Source organism: Apus apus, chromosome 4 (assembly GCF_020740795.1).
Source record: "Apus apus isolate bApuApu2 chromosome 4, bApuApu2.pri.cur, whole genome shotgun sequence".
Lineage (NCBI taxonomy): Eukaryota > Metazoa > Chordata > Aves > Apodiformes > Apodidae > Apus > Apus apus.
Window position 1 is genome coordinate 115,295,844 of NC_067285.1, and position 17,252 is coordinate 115,313,095.

The 17,252-nt window shown below is 69.9% G+C and overlaps 2 protein-coding genes across 3 annotated transcripts in view; both read right to left on the reverse strand.

Moving 5' to 3' along the window:
* DCTN1 (dynactin subunit 1) overlaps positions 1-1,824 on the reverse strand; it is a 13,927-nt gene extending 12,103 nt beyond the window's left edge. The window contains exons 1-2 of the mRNA XM_051618321.1: positions 1,694-1,824; positions 969-1,143 (exon numbers count right to left, since the gene is read on the reverse strand). Coding sequence (XP_051474281.1) covers positions 969-1,143; positions 1,694-1,824 — 306 coding nt within the window. The remainder of the gene's footprint in view (positions 1-968; positions 1,144-1,693) is intronic.
* Positions 1,825-13,105: 11,281 nt separating this feature from the next.
* On the reverse strand, positions 13,106-16,685 carry PCGF1 (polycomb group ring finger 1). 2 transcript variants are annotated; one of them, XM_051617801.1, is made up of 9 exons: positions 16,574-16,685; positions 15,786-15,891; positions 15,498-15,650; positions 14,815-14,886; positions 14,602-14,710; positions 14,212-14,245; positions 13,919-14,002; positions 13,758-13,838; positions 13,106-13,274 (listed from the first exon to the last, which is right to left on the reverse strand). In XM_051617801.1, exons 1-9 carry the CDS (start codon positions 16,667-16,669, stop codon positions 13,227-13,229), a joined length of 783 nt encoding a protein of 260 aa, XP_051473761.1. In that variant the 5' UTR covers positions 16,670-16,685; the 3' UTR covers positions 13,106-13,226. The 2 variants fall into 2 exon arrangements, with proteins under 2 accessions (XP_051473761.1, XP_051473760.1); XM_051617800.1 differs by having other exon boundaries at positions 13,919-14,005.
* Positions 16,686-17,252: the final 567 nt, after the last annotated feature.

Genomic DNA, 17,252 nt, shown 5'->3' on the forward strand with positions numbered 1-17,252 from the left:
GCCCAGGGGGGCTCCCGCCGCGGGGCCGCCCCAGGATGTCCTCGATACCGAAGGGGGTGAGGGGCTTGTTGGAGTTGGCGGGCGGCGGGAGCTGGTCCAGGGCGCTGCGGGGGGGGGCGGCCGCCGCCCGGGGGGTGCAGCGGGGGGGAACCGGCCGCCTCCCGCGCCGAGGTCATGGCGCGTCCCCGCTCCCCGCTCAGCACCGCGCCCGCCTCATCCCGCCGGGGGTTCCCCCCCCCCCTTTCTCGCCGTCCCGCCCGCGCATCCAGCCGCGGCCGCACTTAAACCCCGCGGGCGCAGCCCGCCCCCTCGGCGGGGGCCCGGTGGCGGCGGCGGGGAGCGCTCAGCCCCCCCCGCCTCGCCTACCCCCCCCCCCCCCCACCACGGCGCCGGGAGCCGCTCGGTGGGGCTGTGCAGCTCCGCCGCCGTTTCCCCACCACCTCCACCACCCGCCGTCCCGGTGCCGCAGCCTTAAGGACCCGGGGCCGGTCTAAATTGGGCACCGGGAGGAGGAGGAGCCACCGACGGCGGGGCGGGAGGGGGGGACGATGGGGAGGGGGACACCGCTCCCTCTCCATCGCCGTTACCGGGATGCAGACAGAACCCAGCGCCGCGCCTCCCCCCCATTTTAACCCCTCTCCGGTGGGTGCCCGCTGCGCCCCAATCCTCCACCGGACGACCCCCCCCCGCCCCCCTCTCAATCCCCAGCGGGGCTTTTAGCATCGGAAAAAAATTTATTAGCTCCCCTGCTCTAAAATGCCCCATAAAAGCGCAGGGGCCGCCGCGTCTGGGAGTGATTAAGCCGCTTCGGGTGGGTTTTGGGTTTCAGAGCGCGGCCCGGCCATAAATTCCGCCCCCCCCTCCACCTTAAGCCTCCCCCCCGCCCCATACCATCCCCTCCGCTGCTCTTCCCCGGTACAAATAGCTCCGGGATGCCGATCGCTCGTAAAAATCCCGGGGATGCCCACACAGGAACATGCGGTGGGATCGGGACCGGCGGATCGGACCCCCCTCCGGGGATGATTCGGCATCTCCCGGTCCCGATCCCTCCCATTATCCCCATGAATCGGCTCTTGGGATGCTTCAGGCCCGGTGACGATGTGGAGGGCGCAGGGGTCACGGCGGTAATGAGAGAAAATGAACCTGTGATTGAGGGGGGGGACACGGTGGGAGTACCGTGCCGGGCTGGGGGAGCAGGTGCAGGGGGACCCGGCAATGCCGGGGGGGGGTGTGGTGGGAATGGAAAGGGGGGTGGGGCGGGGGGGGGGTTTCCAATCTTGCTGACAAAGGCAGAACGCGATCCCCCGGCTGGAAATTGGAGTTAGACAAATTCAACCTTGAAATTTCCCAGCAGCCGGAGCAATTAAACGCCGGAGCGAGCGGCGGGCAGGAGTCGAGGTGGGGGGGGGGGAGGGAGGCGGAGTGGGGAAGGGGTCCGGCGAGCCTGGGATCAAACCCATTTGGAAAAGGTTTTCAAGGCTGCTCCCGGGAAGGACCAGCCCGGCGTGGGGATCCAGACGGGCCCCGCTGCCGTGGGCCTGTGCCGGAGGCCCGGCTGTGGTGGCGATGGCACCGGGCTGCCTCGCACGTGGCTTTTGTCCTCTCTGGACGGCTCCAGCTCTCCGGGATGGCCGGTGGCAACGTGGGGAGGCAACGGGAGATGGTGGAGCTGCCGCTGGTTCCTGCCGCTCACCGAGGGTCGGTGCCTGTCCCGGGGAGCCTCATCCCCGGCTCCCGCGGGAGCTGCCGGTGGATCCAGGACTGCCCGGTGTCCCCTCCGGCAGCACGAGGGCACCGTTCCGGACACGAGGCCCCGGCACCCATCGGGCAGGGGCGGGGAAGGGGCTCAGCCCCTCTCCCCACCCCAGTCCCAGCCCTGTGGGGTGGCCGAGCCCCGGTTGGCACCAGCGCCCTGGGCTCTGTCCCGGCCAGTCCCCTGTGCCACGTGCCAGGGAATTGCTGCTCCGGCCGGTTCCTTGTCCTTGTGCTGAGCCCTGCCCTGTGGAGCAACATCAGCCCCTCCTCGGAGCTCCAGCGGGACCCCAGGGGGCTGTGCCGCAGAGCAGCCCCGAGGGATGTCCCCCCTGCCCTGTGCCCTCTTCCCATCGCTCCGCAGCGGCCCGGGTGAATTCCCTGCGCAGGACCCCAGTGCTCAGGGATGCTCCCGGGGAGCAGAGTCGGCACCTCTGTCCCTCCCCACCCCATGCCCTGCTCAGCAGCCCCCCCGGGTCCTGCCGGGCCCTGGCAGCCGCTGTAGGCAGGGTGAGGGCAGGGGCGCGGTGAACAGGGACACTGCTCAGATGTGTCACCCACCGAAGCAGTGCCTGCCCCCCCTGCTCGTGGCATGCCCCTGTCCTCTTCCCAGCCCCCCAGCTCCAAACCTGCTGCCGCGGGGCGGGAAGGATCAGCTCCCGTTGCCGGGAACACAGGACGGGAAACGCTTCTCACCCCAGAGCAGGACGGGGTGGGGGAAGACAGAGCGAACTCTGGGTCCCTGCGGGAACATCGGAGCTTCCTGCCCTCGGGAATGGCGGTGGGCACCGGCGATAGGGAGGGGGGCACCGCGGGGCAGCACCCCCGGCGTGGCACTGCTGTCCGCCCCCCTTGGTGCCCACATCCCCATCCTACTGCGGGGGGCCTGGGGGTCTGGGAGCATATTAAAGGCCTGAGCCTCGGGATGTGCCAGGGCCGAGCTCCTCGTGCCCTTTCCTGGCGGCTGCGACAGGCTCCGCACCCCTCGTACCCGGGTGTGTGTGTGTGTGTGTGCACGTGTGGGGACGCGTGCCTACATGTCACGGTGCACGTTCACGTGTGAGGGCATGTGTTCATACATGACGCACACAGAGACCACCTGTGCTGGTGGCTGGTGCTGCCCTGTCCCCCTCCCCACCTCAGGGACCTCCATGGCTCCCATCACCAGCAGCTCCAGCCCCCCGGGGGGGCACTGCTGGCTGCCCACCCCCATGTGCCCGGACACCCCAGGCCGTGCCGGGTGCCTGCGCCGCGCTGGTAACTCCCGGTGCGAAGGTAACACGATTAGGGGCGGGGGGCGGCGGTTCGGCCGGGTAACACGTTCGGGTCCCCCTCCCTCCCCCTGCCCCTGATCCATTATTTATCGGCTCCATTTCAATACCGCGGCTCTCGCGCAGCAGCACCCGGCGTAACTCGATTAGGGGCTCCCGGAGCCGGGGCTGCCGAGCGCTTTGCACATGGAAATTGCTTGCAAATGAATTTTCCTTTAATAAGGGGAAGAGCTCGGTGCGGAATTAAACCGTCGGTAGCGGAGACAAGCGGGGGCATCGCCGGGGAGCTGCCGGCAGCGCCGCGCCCCGCGCCGGGGGAGGAGACCTGGGCAATTATTGGCAATAAATCCTGACCCCGCCGGTGGGGCCGGGGGCCGCGGGCGAAGGCACGGCTAATGGGATTACACCTCGGCCCGGTAAACCGGGATTAATGTGCCGGGAGCCTGGGGACGCCGGGGATCCCCCCCAGGGGCTGTTGGCAAATGATCTATTCATTAACACGCACCGACCTCGCCGCGTGCGCCGCGGTGCGTGTGGCTGAGCCCGGGGGCCGAAGGGAGGGAGAGGGGGGCGGTGGCGGGGCTGGGGACAGGGCTGGGGACAGGAACAAGGATGTCTGGGGCAGCCTTGGGGCAGAGGACACAAGGCGCCCAGCACACATCTCGGCTTCTCCCCCACACCTGTGCGGGTGCAGACTGGGTGTTCACACCCGCGTGCATGGCATGTACATGTGTGCACAATCACTCACAGCTGTGTGTGCAGGCACAGGTGTGTCCAGGCATGTGCAGGCATGTGCAGGCATGTGCAGGCATGCAGTGGCCATGCAGGGAGGCTGTCAGGGAGCGCCACACACCAGATCACATGCTGAACCACCACACGCATGTGCAGGGAGACACGCATGTGCAAGGACACACATATGTGCCAGAGCCAGGGGGCAGGAGCAGGACATGGCCCTGGGGTGCCCACGGGGACCCCTGCTCAGCACTGTGCATGGAGGGAAGTGGTGTGCCAGGGTCAAGGGGTCCCACCAGCCCCAGCTGCTGCCCCCTCCCAGAACCCCCTCCCTGTTCCAAGGCCTCCATATGGGCCTGGGCCAAACTCCAGCCAAATGGGCCCGGGGAGGGGGGGGGTTTGCATTTCAAAGCCTTGGTTGGAGCAAACGCTGTGGCCCCCCCGCCGGGCTGTCACCGGCCCGCGCCCCCTGACCCCGGCCCAGCAGTGCTGCTGGGGACAGTCCTGTCCCCTTCCCTAGGGCTGGTGCAGACAATTCCCCCCCCCCCCCAGCTGTTGCCTGCACCCACCACGCTGCAGGGTTGGGAGGTGGGGACCTGCTGGTGAGGGGGCTGAGCCTGGTGGCTCCATGCTGGGACCCCCACAGGGATCCGGGTCTCTCCAGGGTTGACCCAAGGCTTGGAGAGGGGCTGTGGGGGGATGGGGGGGACGACAGGGTGAGGTGGTGCAAACCGCTGTGGGGCAGGGGGCTGTTTCGGGGGGAGGGAGCAGGAAGCAGCCAGTAGCCCTGTCCCACCAGTGCCGTTTCCTTTCCTGCGCCGCAAATAGCTGGGACAGGGAGACCAGCGGGGGCGGCGGGAGCTGCAGCCGTGCGGGGTGGGGGGTGCCAAGGTGTGCCTTTCTGAGGCCCCCAGCAGGCATGGCACAGGGAGTGGGGGTTGCCAGAGACTCCCACCCGCTCTCGGTGGGAGCAGGCAGAGAGCAGGGTGGGGGGCTCCAGCCGTGGTCTGCAAGGTGCTGGCGTCTTGGACACCCCCACCCCTGTCCCCTCGATGTCCCCAGGAGCCCCGGGGGGGGCTCAGCCAGCGCGGGGGAGTGGTCGTGGGGCCAGAGGATCCATGGTGCAGCCATGAGGATTCAATTAGGGCTTGGGGGGCTCGGCCCGCGCAGCGAGGAAATGGCTCGTCTGGGCCGCTGACAGCCCGACCCCCCCAAGATGAACGACCGACCCCCGGATCACAGCTCCGCACCTGAGCGAGGATCAGCGCCGGGGCGGCCGCGGGGGGCGCACTGGGACCCCCACTCCTGTGCTTGGACAGGCTGTTGAGAGGCTGTCCTGGGTGACCCAAGGGGAGGGGGTGTGTGGCGCTGGGGGGGTTACATCTCGGGAGTGGCACCACCAGGTGGTGGGTGGGCACCCACGGGGTGACACGGGGGACATGGGGGCTGCAGCAGCACAGTCCTCTGGCACACGGTGCCCCACAGCCCCCCTGGTGCCCCATGGCTCTCCTGGTGCCCCACGGCCCAGCACACTGTGCAGCGCTGTCCCCATCTGTGGGGCTGGAGTGGGTACAGGGCAGGCTGGAGGCTCCACCCTGGTGCCTCTCCAGGCTGCATCAGGATGGGGGCACCCCGGGGGTCCCACTGTGCTCAGCGAGGGGCCGGGTGCTGCTGCCCTGCGGGAGGGGCAGCTCATCCCGCAGGACGCGGGGGGGGGGGTCCATACATGGTTGGGGCTGGGGGATCGTGGGCCGCGCGGGTCAGCGCTGTCATTAACCCCGCTGAGGCAGCCGGGCCGCGCGCCCCGAGGTTAATTAAAAAGAAAAGTGCAACGAAACGCGGCGGCGGCAGCGGAGGGGGGGGGTCGGGGGTGGGGGGGGCAGCGGGCACGGTGCTGCTGGGGCTGTTGGTGGCGCTGCCGGCGCGGGCTGTCACCGGGGTGTGGGTGACACCAGGGTGTCCCCGTCCCTCGCGTTCCCGGGGGTCTGGCGCTGGAGCCGGGGGTCCCGCTGTCCTGTCAGGGAGGATGGCGAGGGCTGTGCCAGGCTGTGCCGCGTGGCAGGGCCAGGCGGGAGGAAGAAGAGCCGTCGCAGAGGAAGCCCCATCCTTCCTCCTCCTCCCAGCCCATCCCGGCTCTATTCTTAGCCCTGGTTTGTCCGGCATCCTCCCTGCCCAGCCAGGGTCTTGGGGGGATAGAGTGGGGGGACCCCATGGTGGGGGGATTCCATCTCTTCCTGGGCCCCCACACACCACCGTGACTCTGGACCTGGCAGCTGCACCTTGCTGGCTGCCCCACAGCACCCCTGCCCCCAAACCCCCAGCCCTCGGCCCCTCCATCCCCACAGCATGCCGTGGCACAGCCTTTCATCCCACATGCCCGATCAGAATCGGGGCCATCCTGTCCACCAGTCTCAGCCATGACAACTCCTGCATTGCCCACTGTCCCCAGGCCTGTCCCTGTCCTGGAGGACTTTTTCCCCTGGGACTGGGAATGTGGGGAGAAGAACGAGCCCCTGAGGTGGTGCTGGGGAGGGGTGCGCTGCCCCTCTTAATGTGGGGAGAGGGGATGGCAGCCATTCCATAACAGGGACCCTGGTGATGGTGTCACTCCCTGCACTGGGACGCTGGGGACTCTGCCTGTCCCTGTCCCAGGACCTGTCCCTGTGGGAACAGGGTAGTACTGGGGTTGGGACCGAGGTGGTACCCCCGGCTGGGGCAGGGGCTCTGCAGGTGCCCACCCCATGGTGGCCTGGCTGGCCACGGGGGTCCGTGGTAACCCCCGTGTGGCGGAGCCGTCGCCGGGCCACGGCAGGGTCAGCGCCGCATTCCTGCTCCCGGCGGGGCGATCCGGTTACTGGCCAGCCCAGCCGCCGGCCCCACGATTAATCTTCCCGGGTGCTCTTTGGAATTTGCCGCACAAGGCCCCGCGGGGTGTGGGGGTCCGGCCGGCAGCAGGGCGGGGTGGCAGGCAGGGGACTGGGATGGGGCTGAGGCTGGGAATGAGGATGAAGATGGGGATGAGGACAGGGACAGGGTTGGGGACAGGGACAAGGATAAGCATGAGGATGGGAATGAGACTGAGGATGGGGATGAGGGTGTGGATGGGGACAGTGATCAGGGTGGAGATGAGGATGGGGATGAGGATGAAGATGGGGATTGGGATGGGGGTGAGGGTGGGGATGGAGCCGCCCCCCGTTCAGCCCACCAGGAGCACCCCTCTCCCGCTCCAGGGCCCCTCCCTGCCCCCCAGCCCCGGCACCACGGCGGGTGCTGCTGAGCTGCCGGCAGAGCCTCGGGGCGGGGGCGCGGTGCCGATCCCATGCAATTACACGCCAGACGGAGACGCGGCGTTTCAATAACCCACCAATTGATTTAGGGAGAGTGGGATTGGGCGGGCGGCAGCCTCGGCAAAATGAGCCCTGGCTGCTGGGAACCAGGCTCCAGGGACACCCCGCTGGCCTCTGCCCACCCCGGAGCCCCAGCTGGCACCCCCAGGCCCCGAGCACATGGCTGGGAGTTCCAGGGTTGTGGCACAGCCCAGCAGAGCCACAGCTGGATGGGGAAAGGGTGTTCAGGGGCTGCCAGGCCCCGGCACACGCTGACATCAGAACACCAGGAAGGGCATCAGTGCTGGTGCCACTCAGCCCGGTGTGTGCCTGGTGCAGCTGAGACCCCGCGCTGGAGGATGAACCCAGTGATGCTCTGGTGGGGCTGGGGGTGTCAGGGTATGGTCCTGACACCCCCACCCACAGGTGGGTGCTGCTGGCCAGAAGAGGGAATGCGGGGACTCCAGCCATGCCCCTGCCCACAGCACGGAGGAGATCAGGCCGGGAGCGCCGTCCTGCTGGGCATGGAGCCGCCAGCTCCGCTGGGACCCAGGGCTTCCTGCGAGGAAGGTGGGACAGGGAGAGGAAGACAATAAAACCCAGGAAATGCTTTGAATAGAGAAGGTACCGGCTGTGCTGAGCCCGCACCGCCGGCGCTGAGCCCGGCCGGAAGCCTCGGGGCGCTGGGGTGACTGGGCAGGGACCGGGGCAGCACGGACCCTCCAGCCTGGGCAGTACCACACCGGGCACTGGGCTGGGCTGAGCCCTCGCTGGCAGGCAGGGTTTCCAATCCTGCTGTGATTTTCCTCAAAAGCCTCACCCGGGTTCCTGTCCATTCAACCATGGCCAGTTTAACTGCCAGGGCATCCATGGGAAGCGGGAGAGGGACCCGTTGGTGTTGCTGGTCCCTGTGGCACTGCAGCCGTGCCCGTGGCACTTTCCCTGGGGAGAATGAGGCCGGTTGGAGCCCTGGGCACTGGCCACCGTCCTGCCCTGGGGGTCCCTGCGCCGACCCGGCAGCACCAGCAGCCCCTGGTGACCATGGCTGGGGTTGGTGGCCTTGCCGGGGCAGTGGGTGCTCAGCTGGCCACGCTGCTCTGAGCCTTCCAGCCCAGAGTGATTTATGGCCGGGGAAGCTGCGGCGCAGACGGATCAGGCCATAAAACCGGGGCAGGAAGTCGCCCAACTTCAAAGGCCGCGTGGGGCTGTGGCAGCAACAATAGCCGGGATGGGGAGCACTGCACCACGGCACCCTCACCAGGGCACCCACACCATGGTGCCACACCAGGGCACCCTCACCAGGGCACCCACACCATGGTACCCACACCACAGCACCCTCACCAGGGCACCCACACCACGGCACCCTCACCAGGGCACCCATGCCTTGGTACCCACACCATGACACCAAGGCTGCAGCACCAGCACCATGGCACGAACACCATGGCTCCCATGTTGTTTTGGTCCTGTGGACCCGGCTGGATCACCATGTGTGCATCCCACATGTGCATCCCATGGAGACCCCATGAGCACATCCCCTGCACATCCCATGTACCCTGTGCCTGCAGCCGGTGTGTGTGACCCAGGTCCTGCTGCAGGCCTCGATCCTCCTCTGTGGTGGTCTCAGGCACGTGGCCAGTGGTCCATGCCAGGGTGGTGGTCCCACGGTGTGCAACCCCCCGCCGGGTCCAGAGGCACGCAGGAAGGCGGGGAGGGGGGGGGGAGGGCGGGCCTCGCAGACAAAGAGCCGGAGGAAGCACCGGCAGCCAAGATAAACCGGGAAAGGTGAGGGGGAGCCCTGCTGCCCCGCTCCCACGGCCCCGCCGCGCCAGGGTGGGCTGGAGGAGCCCGGCCCCGGCGCCCTCTTTGCCGGGGGGCACCCGCCCTGTCGCCACACAGCACCTGGAGGATACCAGAAATGGGCTTGGGGGGTGCCAGGGCTGGGTGGTGGGGCTGTTCCCATGGGCAACACACCGGGGTTCCAGCCCCGCTTGCTGCAGGGGGTGTCGGGGTCCTGGGGGCTGCTGGTGGCACCAGGTGTGCACCACGTTCCCAGCCCCTCGGCTGCATCCTCCGGGCTTGAGGCTGGACCCACCATGCCCCCTCATCCGCAGGAAGGTGCTCCCCCCGCACACTCCCCCCCACCCCAGTTCCCACGCTGCTGGGGCATCCCGGTGCCAGCTCCAGTGCCCACATCCGCGGGAAGGCGGCAGGAAGCCGGGTCCTGGCGGGGCCGGTGGGTGCCGGGGGGTGTGTGGGGGTGTTGGGGGGGGGGGATGCATGGCACAGCATGCCAGCCCGCCAGCCCCGCGCGGCGTCGTTTAAAGACGATCAGGCGGTGACAGGAATTAAATTGTGTTTTGATTTTCTCATTAGCCTAATCTCCAGCGCGCCTCGTTACGGGGTAATTTCCCCGTGCCGACGTGACAGCTCATTCCCACCATGACAGCCAGATGCCAGCGGGCCCGTGCCACGCGCCGCCGGTCACCGGGGTGCCCGGCAGGGACGGTAGACCCGCACCCCGGTGACCGGCGGCGCGTGGCACGGGCCCCGGTGTGTGCCCATGGGGTGGGCTGCAGCGTGGGAAGGGGTTCGGTGGCACCATCCAGGCCCTGGCACGTGTGTCCCCGCGGTCCCCATCCATCCGTGCCCCGCGGCGCGGGGCTGGCAGGTCCCGCTGTGCCACGGGCTGGCAGCCGAGCGGGGCCCCGCCGTGCCGGGCGGCAAGTGCGGTGCTGCCGTGCCGGGGAGGGAGCCAGGAGGAGGAGGAGGGGGTGGTGCTGAGGGGCCCGTGCCGGGGTATGTGGGGGGTGTCCCGGCTCCGGCCCCACGCACAGGTCCCCGGTGCTGCCCCGCTGGCCCCGGCCGTGGGGTGTGGAAGCGGTGGCAGGCGCCGGTGGCTCATTTGTCTCTGTCAGGAGCTGGCGGGGAGACGGTGCCGGCGGAGCGTGGAGGGGACGGTGTGGCCGGGGGTGTGCTCAGTACTGCTCCACGGCCCTGCTTGCCTGTGACATGGACGGTGCCAGCACCACACGCAGGCTGATGTCTGGGCAACATCAGGGGGCTGGACCCTGTGCCCACCCGTGGAACGAGGCAGGGGCTGGGAGCTGAGCTAATCCCCTCCGTACCCACTCCACCCCCCCGCTACTGCCTGCCTGGGGGACCTGTCTGTACCGTCAGGGCCCTGGTAAGGCCGAAGCATCCCCACGGCAAGGCTGGAGCATTCCCATGGCAGCAGTACCTTGCCCTGGCATCACCTCACATGTCTGAGGTCCCTTCATCCCCCCCGTCCAGGCCCTTTGCCAGCCCTGGGACCCTTGGGGCTTGGCTTACCACTAACCCGGGTTTGGAGCTGGGCCCTCACTGGGGACGTTGGGATGGTGAGCCCTGGGGGTCCGCACACAGCCAAGTAGCTCCCAAGTGTCCTGGCCCCTCAGCTGTGGGCTGTGCTGTGACCAGCCATGCCCAGATGACCCTGGGCAGGGGTGTGCGGCCCCCGCTGCCCCCCAGGCCAGCAACGGGGACAACGGAAGGGAATGGGGGTCTCAGGTTTCCCTCTCTGCCGGGCTGGAGCCTCGGGCCATTAGCCCCTTCGAAGCATGACAGGGGGGTGGGATATCAAAGCGCATTCACCCCTCACTAACCAGCGTGACCGTGGCTGCAGCCGCCCCCGCCAACCCCACGGCAGGGCTAGGGGTGCAGGACCCCCTCCTGGCACCTGTCCTGCCCCGCTGCTCCCCAGGGGGGTGCCATGGCCGGGGAATGGGAACCGGGGCTCCCTGCACCCCCAACACCATTCTGCACCCCCGGGCTCCCTCTGTACTCCCCGACTCCTCCTGCATCCCCAGAAGGTTGGTCCTGCCCCTCCGAGCTCCCCCTGCCCTCCTGTGCCTCCCTGAAGCCTCCGATGCCCCCCGAACATCCCTCTCCCCTCACTTCCTGCACTCTGGGGCTGCCCCACACCCCCACTTGCCCCCAGCCCCCGCTGGGCCCCAGTACCCCCGCGGAGATGGGGGTCGGTGGAGTCCCCGGTTCTGGCGGGTGATGGGGCCAGACTGCGGGCAGGGGTCTGCTGGCACCGACCCCCGCCCTCGCTGCCGTCCCGGCGGGGGCTCATTTACCAACGTCAGCACCGCAGTTGGTTTGAATTAGGCTCTGATAAGTGAGGGGGGCGCGGGGCTGGGGGGGCCCGGGGGGGGTCCCGGCCTCACTCCCGCTTCCTGCTCTGCGTCTGGAACCGGCTGCCAGAGCCGCTGCTGAAAGACACGGGGGCGGCCCCCGCCTCGCCACCCCGCCCCCCGGCCCGCCGTCCGTCTCTGTCCACCCACAGCTCCCACGGCCACGCTGGAACCGCGCTGGGACCCCCGTCCCGCACCCCTACCCCGCATCCCTCCTGCCCCGGCTGTCCCGGGGGGCGCGGGTGGGTGCCGGGGGGGCGGGCGGGGCGGGATGGAGCCTCTTGAGGCGGGATGCAGCGATGCTGCGACCGGCCCGGCTCTGCCGGGGGGATCGATGGCCCCGGGGGGCTTTTGTGGGGTCGGGGGACACAGTGTCCCCCGCTCCCTCCCCAGTCTGGCAGGACACGGACCCCGTCCCGGGAGGAGCGGCGCAGCGCCCTCCTCCCCCCCTCGCTGACCCGGACCCCTGCCCGCGTTTCACCACGTACTTAGCGGGGTTTTGGGCACGGGGGGGCCGCGGCCGCCCCCGAGTGAGGGATGGCCGACAGCTGGGCCGGGGAGAGGGGCCGGTAACCGGATCCTCCGGCGGCCGCTCGGGGGGTCCTGGGCGCGGGGTCAGCCTCGGTGCGGGGCTGGGGGTGAGGGACCGGCCAAGGCCCGTGTCCCCCTGGGCTGGGGACCCCCGCTGAGGGGTGCTGGGCACGGGGAGCCTGGAGGGGTCTGTGCTACGTCCACCGAGGCCAGCGGGTCCCGCGGTGCTCCGTACCCCCCTGCCCGCCCCGGGATGGGACACGGGCCTCGGGGGGCTCCGGTGGGAGCGGGGGAGTCGCGGGGGGCGGCCCCGGTGACGGCGGCAGCCGCGCAGAACGGCCAGGTACCGGCACCGCTATGCCAGGGGACACGGAGCGGGGCTGGGGGTCCCCTGCAGCACCAGGGACACAGGGACATCCCGTGTCACCCCCCCGATGGCGCCCAGCGCCCCGTCCCCGATCCCTGAGCTACGGCCCCTCGGAGCCGCGTGCCTGGGGGAGGAGGTTGGGATCCGGCACCTGTTCCCCCGCTCGGAATGGGGGACACAGCCCCGGGCGGGGGGAACGCGGCCCCAGCTCGTCACGGGGGGGGGGGACCCCCGCACCGGGGGAGCCCCGCACAGGCAGCTGGGCCGGGGGCTGCCGCACGCCCCCCCCTCCGCGCTCCGGCGGGGGCCCAGATGGCTGCGATATTGTCCCCACAATAGCGGGCTAATTAGGCAAGCGCTGGGGAGCTGGGGGGGGGGGCCGCCCCGCGTGTGTGTGTGCCCCCCCCCCCCGGCTCAGACAATCAAAGGGCCCATGACTTTATTACGGTTCATTATACTCGGGCGGCGGGGGGGCGGGGGGGCTGCCTGAGACAGGGCCCTGATTTCCCCGTTGCCCCTCATTGGGATTCTGGCCCCGGCGGCGGCCGGGGGGGCCGGACGTGCGCGGGGGGGGCCGGGACGTGCGCCAGGCAGCCGTGACGGTGATTAATCTGCTGAGCGCCCGCACAACTGCGCGCGGCCCGGGGGGGCTGCGAGCCCACCCCCCAGCACCGCGGGGAGCAGGGGAGAGGGCTGCACCCCCCCACACAGCCTGGCCTCCGCCCCCAGTGCACCCCACTGCCCAGCCCCCCTTCAAAGCTGCATCTGCTCCCCACCCCCCCAGTGTTACCAATACCCCCCCAGCCCAGTTGCTCCCCAGCACCAGTTTTCTGGGGAGGGATAGTGCTCCATCCCCCACCCCCCAAGCCGCAGTCCCAAAGGTTGTAGTGGTGAGGGGGGGCTCAGCAGGGCCCCCAGCCCAGCTCTCAAGGAGGGAGGAGGGACCCATGAGAGATTTTCTCATTTTATTCAAAAAATAAACTCGACCAAGGGGGGCATTAAGTTAGGGGGAGTGGGGTGGAGGGGCAGGAGAAGGGCTGCACTCTGGGGGGGCAGCGCCCACCCCCAGCCCCTACCTCCTCTTGTCCTTGATGCTGTAGTGCAGCAGGAGGGGTGCAGGCTGCAAGGCAAGGGGGGGTCAGGTGGCTGGTACCCCCACCCTGGGGCAGACACCCTGCACCCCCTACACAGGGGCAGACACCCCCATATTCCATACCCTGGGGCAGACATCCTACACCCATCACGCCAGGGTGGACACCCCCACAACCCCCACTCTGGGACAGACACCCCCGGACCCCCCCATCCTGGGGTAGACACACTGTGCCCCAGCGCAGAACCCCGGGAGGGGCAGGCAGGCCCCCTCCCCGCAGGACCAGCCCCAGGGGAGCCCCAGGGCCGTGCCATGAACTTGTCCAGCCCCTTCTGAGACCCGTCCCCCCGCCCCGACCCAGGGGGAGCCGTCACCGCTCCAGCGAGCAACATTAATCATCCTTGAGTCACTGATTCCCTGCTCTGCATCCCCTGCTCCCCCTCCTGAGCCCCCCAGCCCAGGATGGGGTCCCTGGGGTCAGGCCCCCCCGCAGTGGGGGGGTGCGATGCCCACCTTGCCGAACCAGCGTGAGAGCCAGAGCTGCTTCATGGTCATCTGGTCGGGCAGGGCCTCGTTGTTGAACAGGATCTGCACCTACCCAGTGGGAGGCTGCGTCAGTGGGGGCCCAGGACCCCCACCCGGGGCCCAGGACCCCCCTTGGGACCCCCACTCACGTGCTGCAGCGGCAGCTCCAGGCGGTGGCACAGGACCCTCCGCAGGTGCCGGATCTGCGCCCGCACAGAGCACCTCACGTACTTCTGCTGTGGGGGGAGCGCGGGTCAGGGGGGCGGGAGCCCCCAGCCCCACAGGACCCCTGGTGAGGCCCTGGCTCCCCCCTGCCCACCCTGCCTGGGACCCCACACACCAGCCAAGCCCAGGGCAAGGGCTGTGGGGCCAGGCTGTGGCAGAGCTGGGGGGGCTCAGAACCCAGGGAGGCGGCAGGGTGGGCGCAGGGACCCTCGCTCACCTGCAGCACGACCTTGCCCTTGTCCTTGCTGGAGCTGCGGGGGGAGAGAAGGGGGGGCCTTACAGTTCCAGCACAGGGAGGGGTGCTGTCCGCCAGACCCCCTCCCTAGGCACAGCCAGGATTGGAGGAGCCCCAGGCTGGCAGCCCCCCACCCGCCCGGCACACACATGTACCCAGCACCGGCTGGGGGGCACGGGGGGGGCACGGCTGGCAGCTGAGCTGCAGCCATCGATCCCATCACAGCCCCCAGAGCTGCTGCTGCTGGACTTCAGCGCTGGCAGCTGCGCAGCGCCGGCCCCGGCAGCCCCGGCCACCGGCAGCCCTGCGGCACGGGGCGGAGCTCCGGCGCTGGGAACCCCCCTCCCCGAGCCCCGGCGCTGCCGGACTCACCTCAGCTTCTCCAGGCAGAGCGAGACGTGCTCGTCGTAGCGGAAATAGTGGGCACGGGAGTGGTCGAAGGTGCTATAGGGGAGACCCAGGGGGTCGCCCCCAACCGTGTCTGGGAAAGGCAGGGAGGGGGGAGCAGTCAGTCAGCCCAGCCCTGCCTCGCCGGCACCCACCCGGCCGGCTCCCGGACACCCCCCGCCCCCCCAGCGTGCCCACCCTCGCTGCTGGGCTGTGTCACCCGGTCCAGGCCGCGGGACTGGTAGAATTCCCGGATCCGCTTCTCTTCACCTGCAGGGGAGAGGCCGGCGCTGCTCAGCGACACCCCCGTGCCCCCCCCCAGCCCGTCCTGGTGGCCCCTGCAGGATCCCCGGGGGCTCCTGGTCCGTCCCACTGCTCTGGTCTCAGCTCGGTAAGGAAGCCAACCACCAGCAGCACAGACCCTTATTCCTCAGTGACCTGGGGGTCCCTACCAAGCCCCCACCACAGGCAGGGGGTCCCCATCCCTGTTCCCGCTGTCCCCCCACCTTCTTTGACCTTGGAAAAGACAAACCAGGGCCCTGCTGGGTGTTTGCTGTCCCCCCAGCCCCCTGCAGTGCCAGGTGCCCCACAGCAGGCTGACACTTCCAGAGGTGTCCCCAGTGTCCCCCCTGACCCTGTTATGAGTGACAGCAGCTCATCGCCAGCCCCCCCATGGGTGCTGCCCCCCAGCTCCCAGTCCTGCCCGGCACATCCAGGGTTTGAGCACCCAGAGGGTCAAACACACCCAAAAAGTGTCCAGTTCTCCCCTGGGCCCTCCCCACATGGCTGGGCAGGACACCAGATCCTGGAGACACTCAGATGAGGAACACCAGCTCCTGGGGACACCAGGTGTGGGGACAGCAGCTCCTGGGGACACTCACTCTCCTGCAGGCCAGGCACCAGCTTGTAGACGATGTCCTGCATGACACGGTCCAGCTTGAGGTTGAGCAGGGGCTGTGTCTCATGGATCTTGGTGTTGCACATGGGGCAGTACTTGCTGGTCTGCAGGTACTTGACAATGCAGCTCTTGCAGACTGCGGCCAGAGGGAGGAGGTGTTGGGGGGGGCCGGGGTGGTGGCACGGCCCCACGTCCCCAGCACCCGCTGTGGGACAGCAGGACACATCCCCTCAGACCCCCAGGCAGGAGCCACGGACCCCCAGGGACTCACAGGTGTGCAGGCACTCGGTGATGGTGGTGGCGTCAATGAAGTACCCGGCGCACAGGCAGCACACGATGTGCTCGTTCAGCTCCTTCATCTTCACCTTCACCTCCTCCTGTGGAGACGCCCCACGGTCACCCAGGCCCTGCCCACCCAGGGACACCCTGCACTGCCTGGCCCTGCCACTCCCCACCCTTTGCCCTCTGCAACAGCCTCTGCCTGCCCCAGAGTTCCTGCCAGCCCCACAGCCCCCCTGCCAGCCCCATGCTCAGCGGGAGCCCCCAGGGACACTGGAGCAGGTCCCCCAGGGACAAAGCAGCAGGGGAGAACAGGGGGCTGGGGTAGCTCCCAGCCCTGCACGGACAGAGCGACCCCCAGGAGCTCAGCACACCCATACCCGCCCCCGTGGCCCAGCCTTGGGGCCTGGAGCGAAGGTGCCGCCGTGACGGGGGGGTGGCAGGGATGGGGGCTGTGGCCAGGGGGAGGGGCTGCGGGGACCCTGAGCCCCCCAGCGCGACCCCGGCCCCACCGCCCCGGGAGGGCAGGGCTGGAACCACCTGCGCGGGCCCCGCCCCCCGCCAGGCCCCGCCCCCGCCTCCAGGCCCCGCCCCTCACACGGTCCCCCCCGCCCCGCCCACCGCGTGGGCTGCCCCGGCGCATGCGCAGAGCGGCCGCACGACGCTTGCGCGGCCTCGTCGCTCCGGGAGCGGCGACGCGCACCCCGGGGCTGCCCCCCCCCCCCCCCTCCCGCCCACGCACGCGCCGGCCCGGTGCCACCGGCCGCCGCCGCCGCTCGCCTCGTTCCGGAGCGGGTCCATCTTGTAGACGGCTTGGAGCTGGTTCCGCAGCCGCATGGCGATCGCCATCGGGCCCCCCTGAGGAGGCGACGCCATCTTAGAACCTCCTCCGCCTTCCCGCTCACTTCCGGGTTCGGGGCGGGGCCGTGCCCGCCGCCCGCGCCGTGACTACAGCTCCCGGCGTGCCCCGCGCGCCGCAAGGCATGCCGGGACCGCCCGGGCCGGCGCGGAGCGCCACCGCCCCCTGCTGGGCTCGGCGGGAAACGCGGCCTCCGGGACCCCGGCGCTGGCCCCGACCGTGCTCGGGGATCCCCCACCCCCCCGGCCCGGTGCCCTCCGCCCGCCCCGCGCACCGAGCCCCTTGCACCCGCTGTGCGGGGAGGGCGTGCGTCCCCCAGCCGGCAGCCAATGGCCGCGCGGCGCTCTCTTGACAGGCAGCAGCCTCCGCCAATCAGAGACGGCGCTGCCTGGGCGTGGTGCCGCGGGCCGCCGCGAGGGGGCAGCAGAGCTCCGCCGGGACCCCCGACCCCCCACCCCCCCCCGTCCGGGCCGCAGGGGCCCGGGGTCTCCGCTGTCCCGGGGGTCCCGCTCCAGAGGTGGGGCTGGAGCCCCTAGGGTCCCTCTGTCCCGCAGGGAGGGCGCCCGTTCTGTGCCCCGAAGCGGGAGCCGAGGCAGCCGC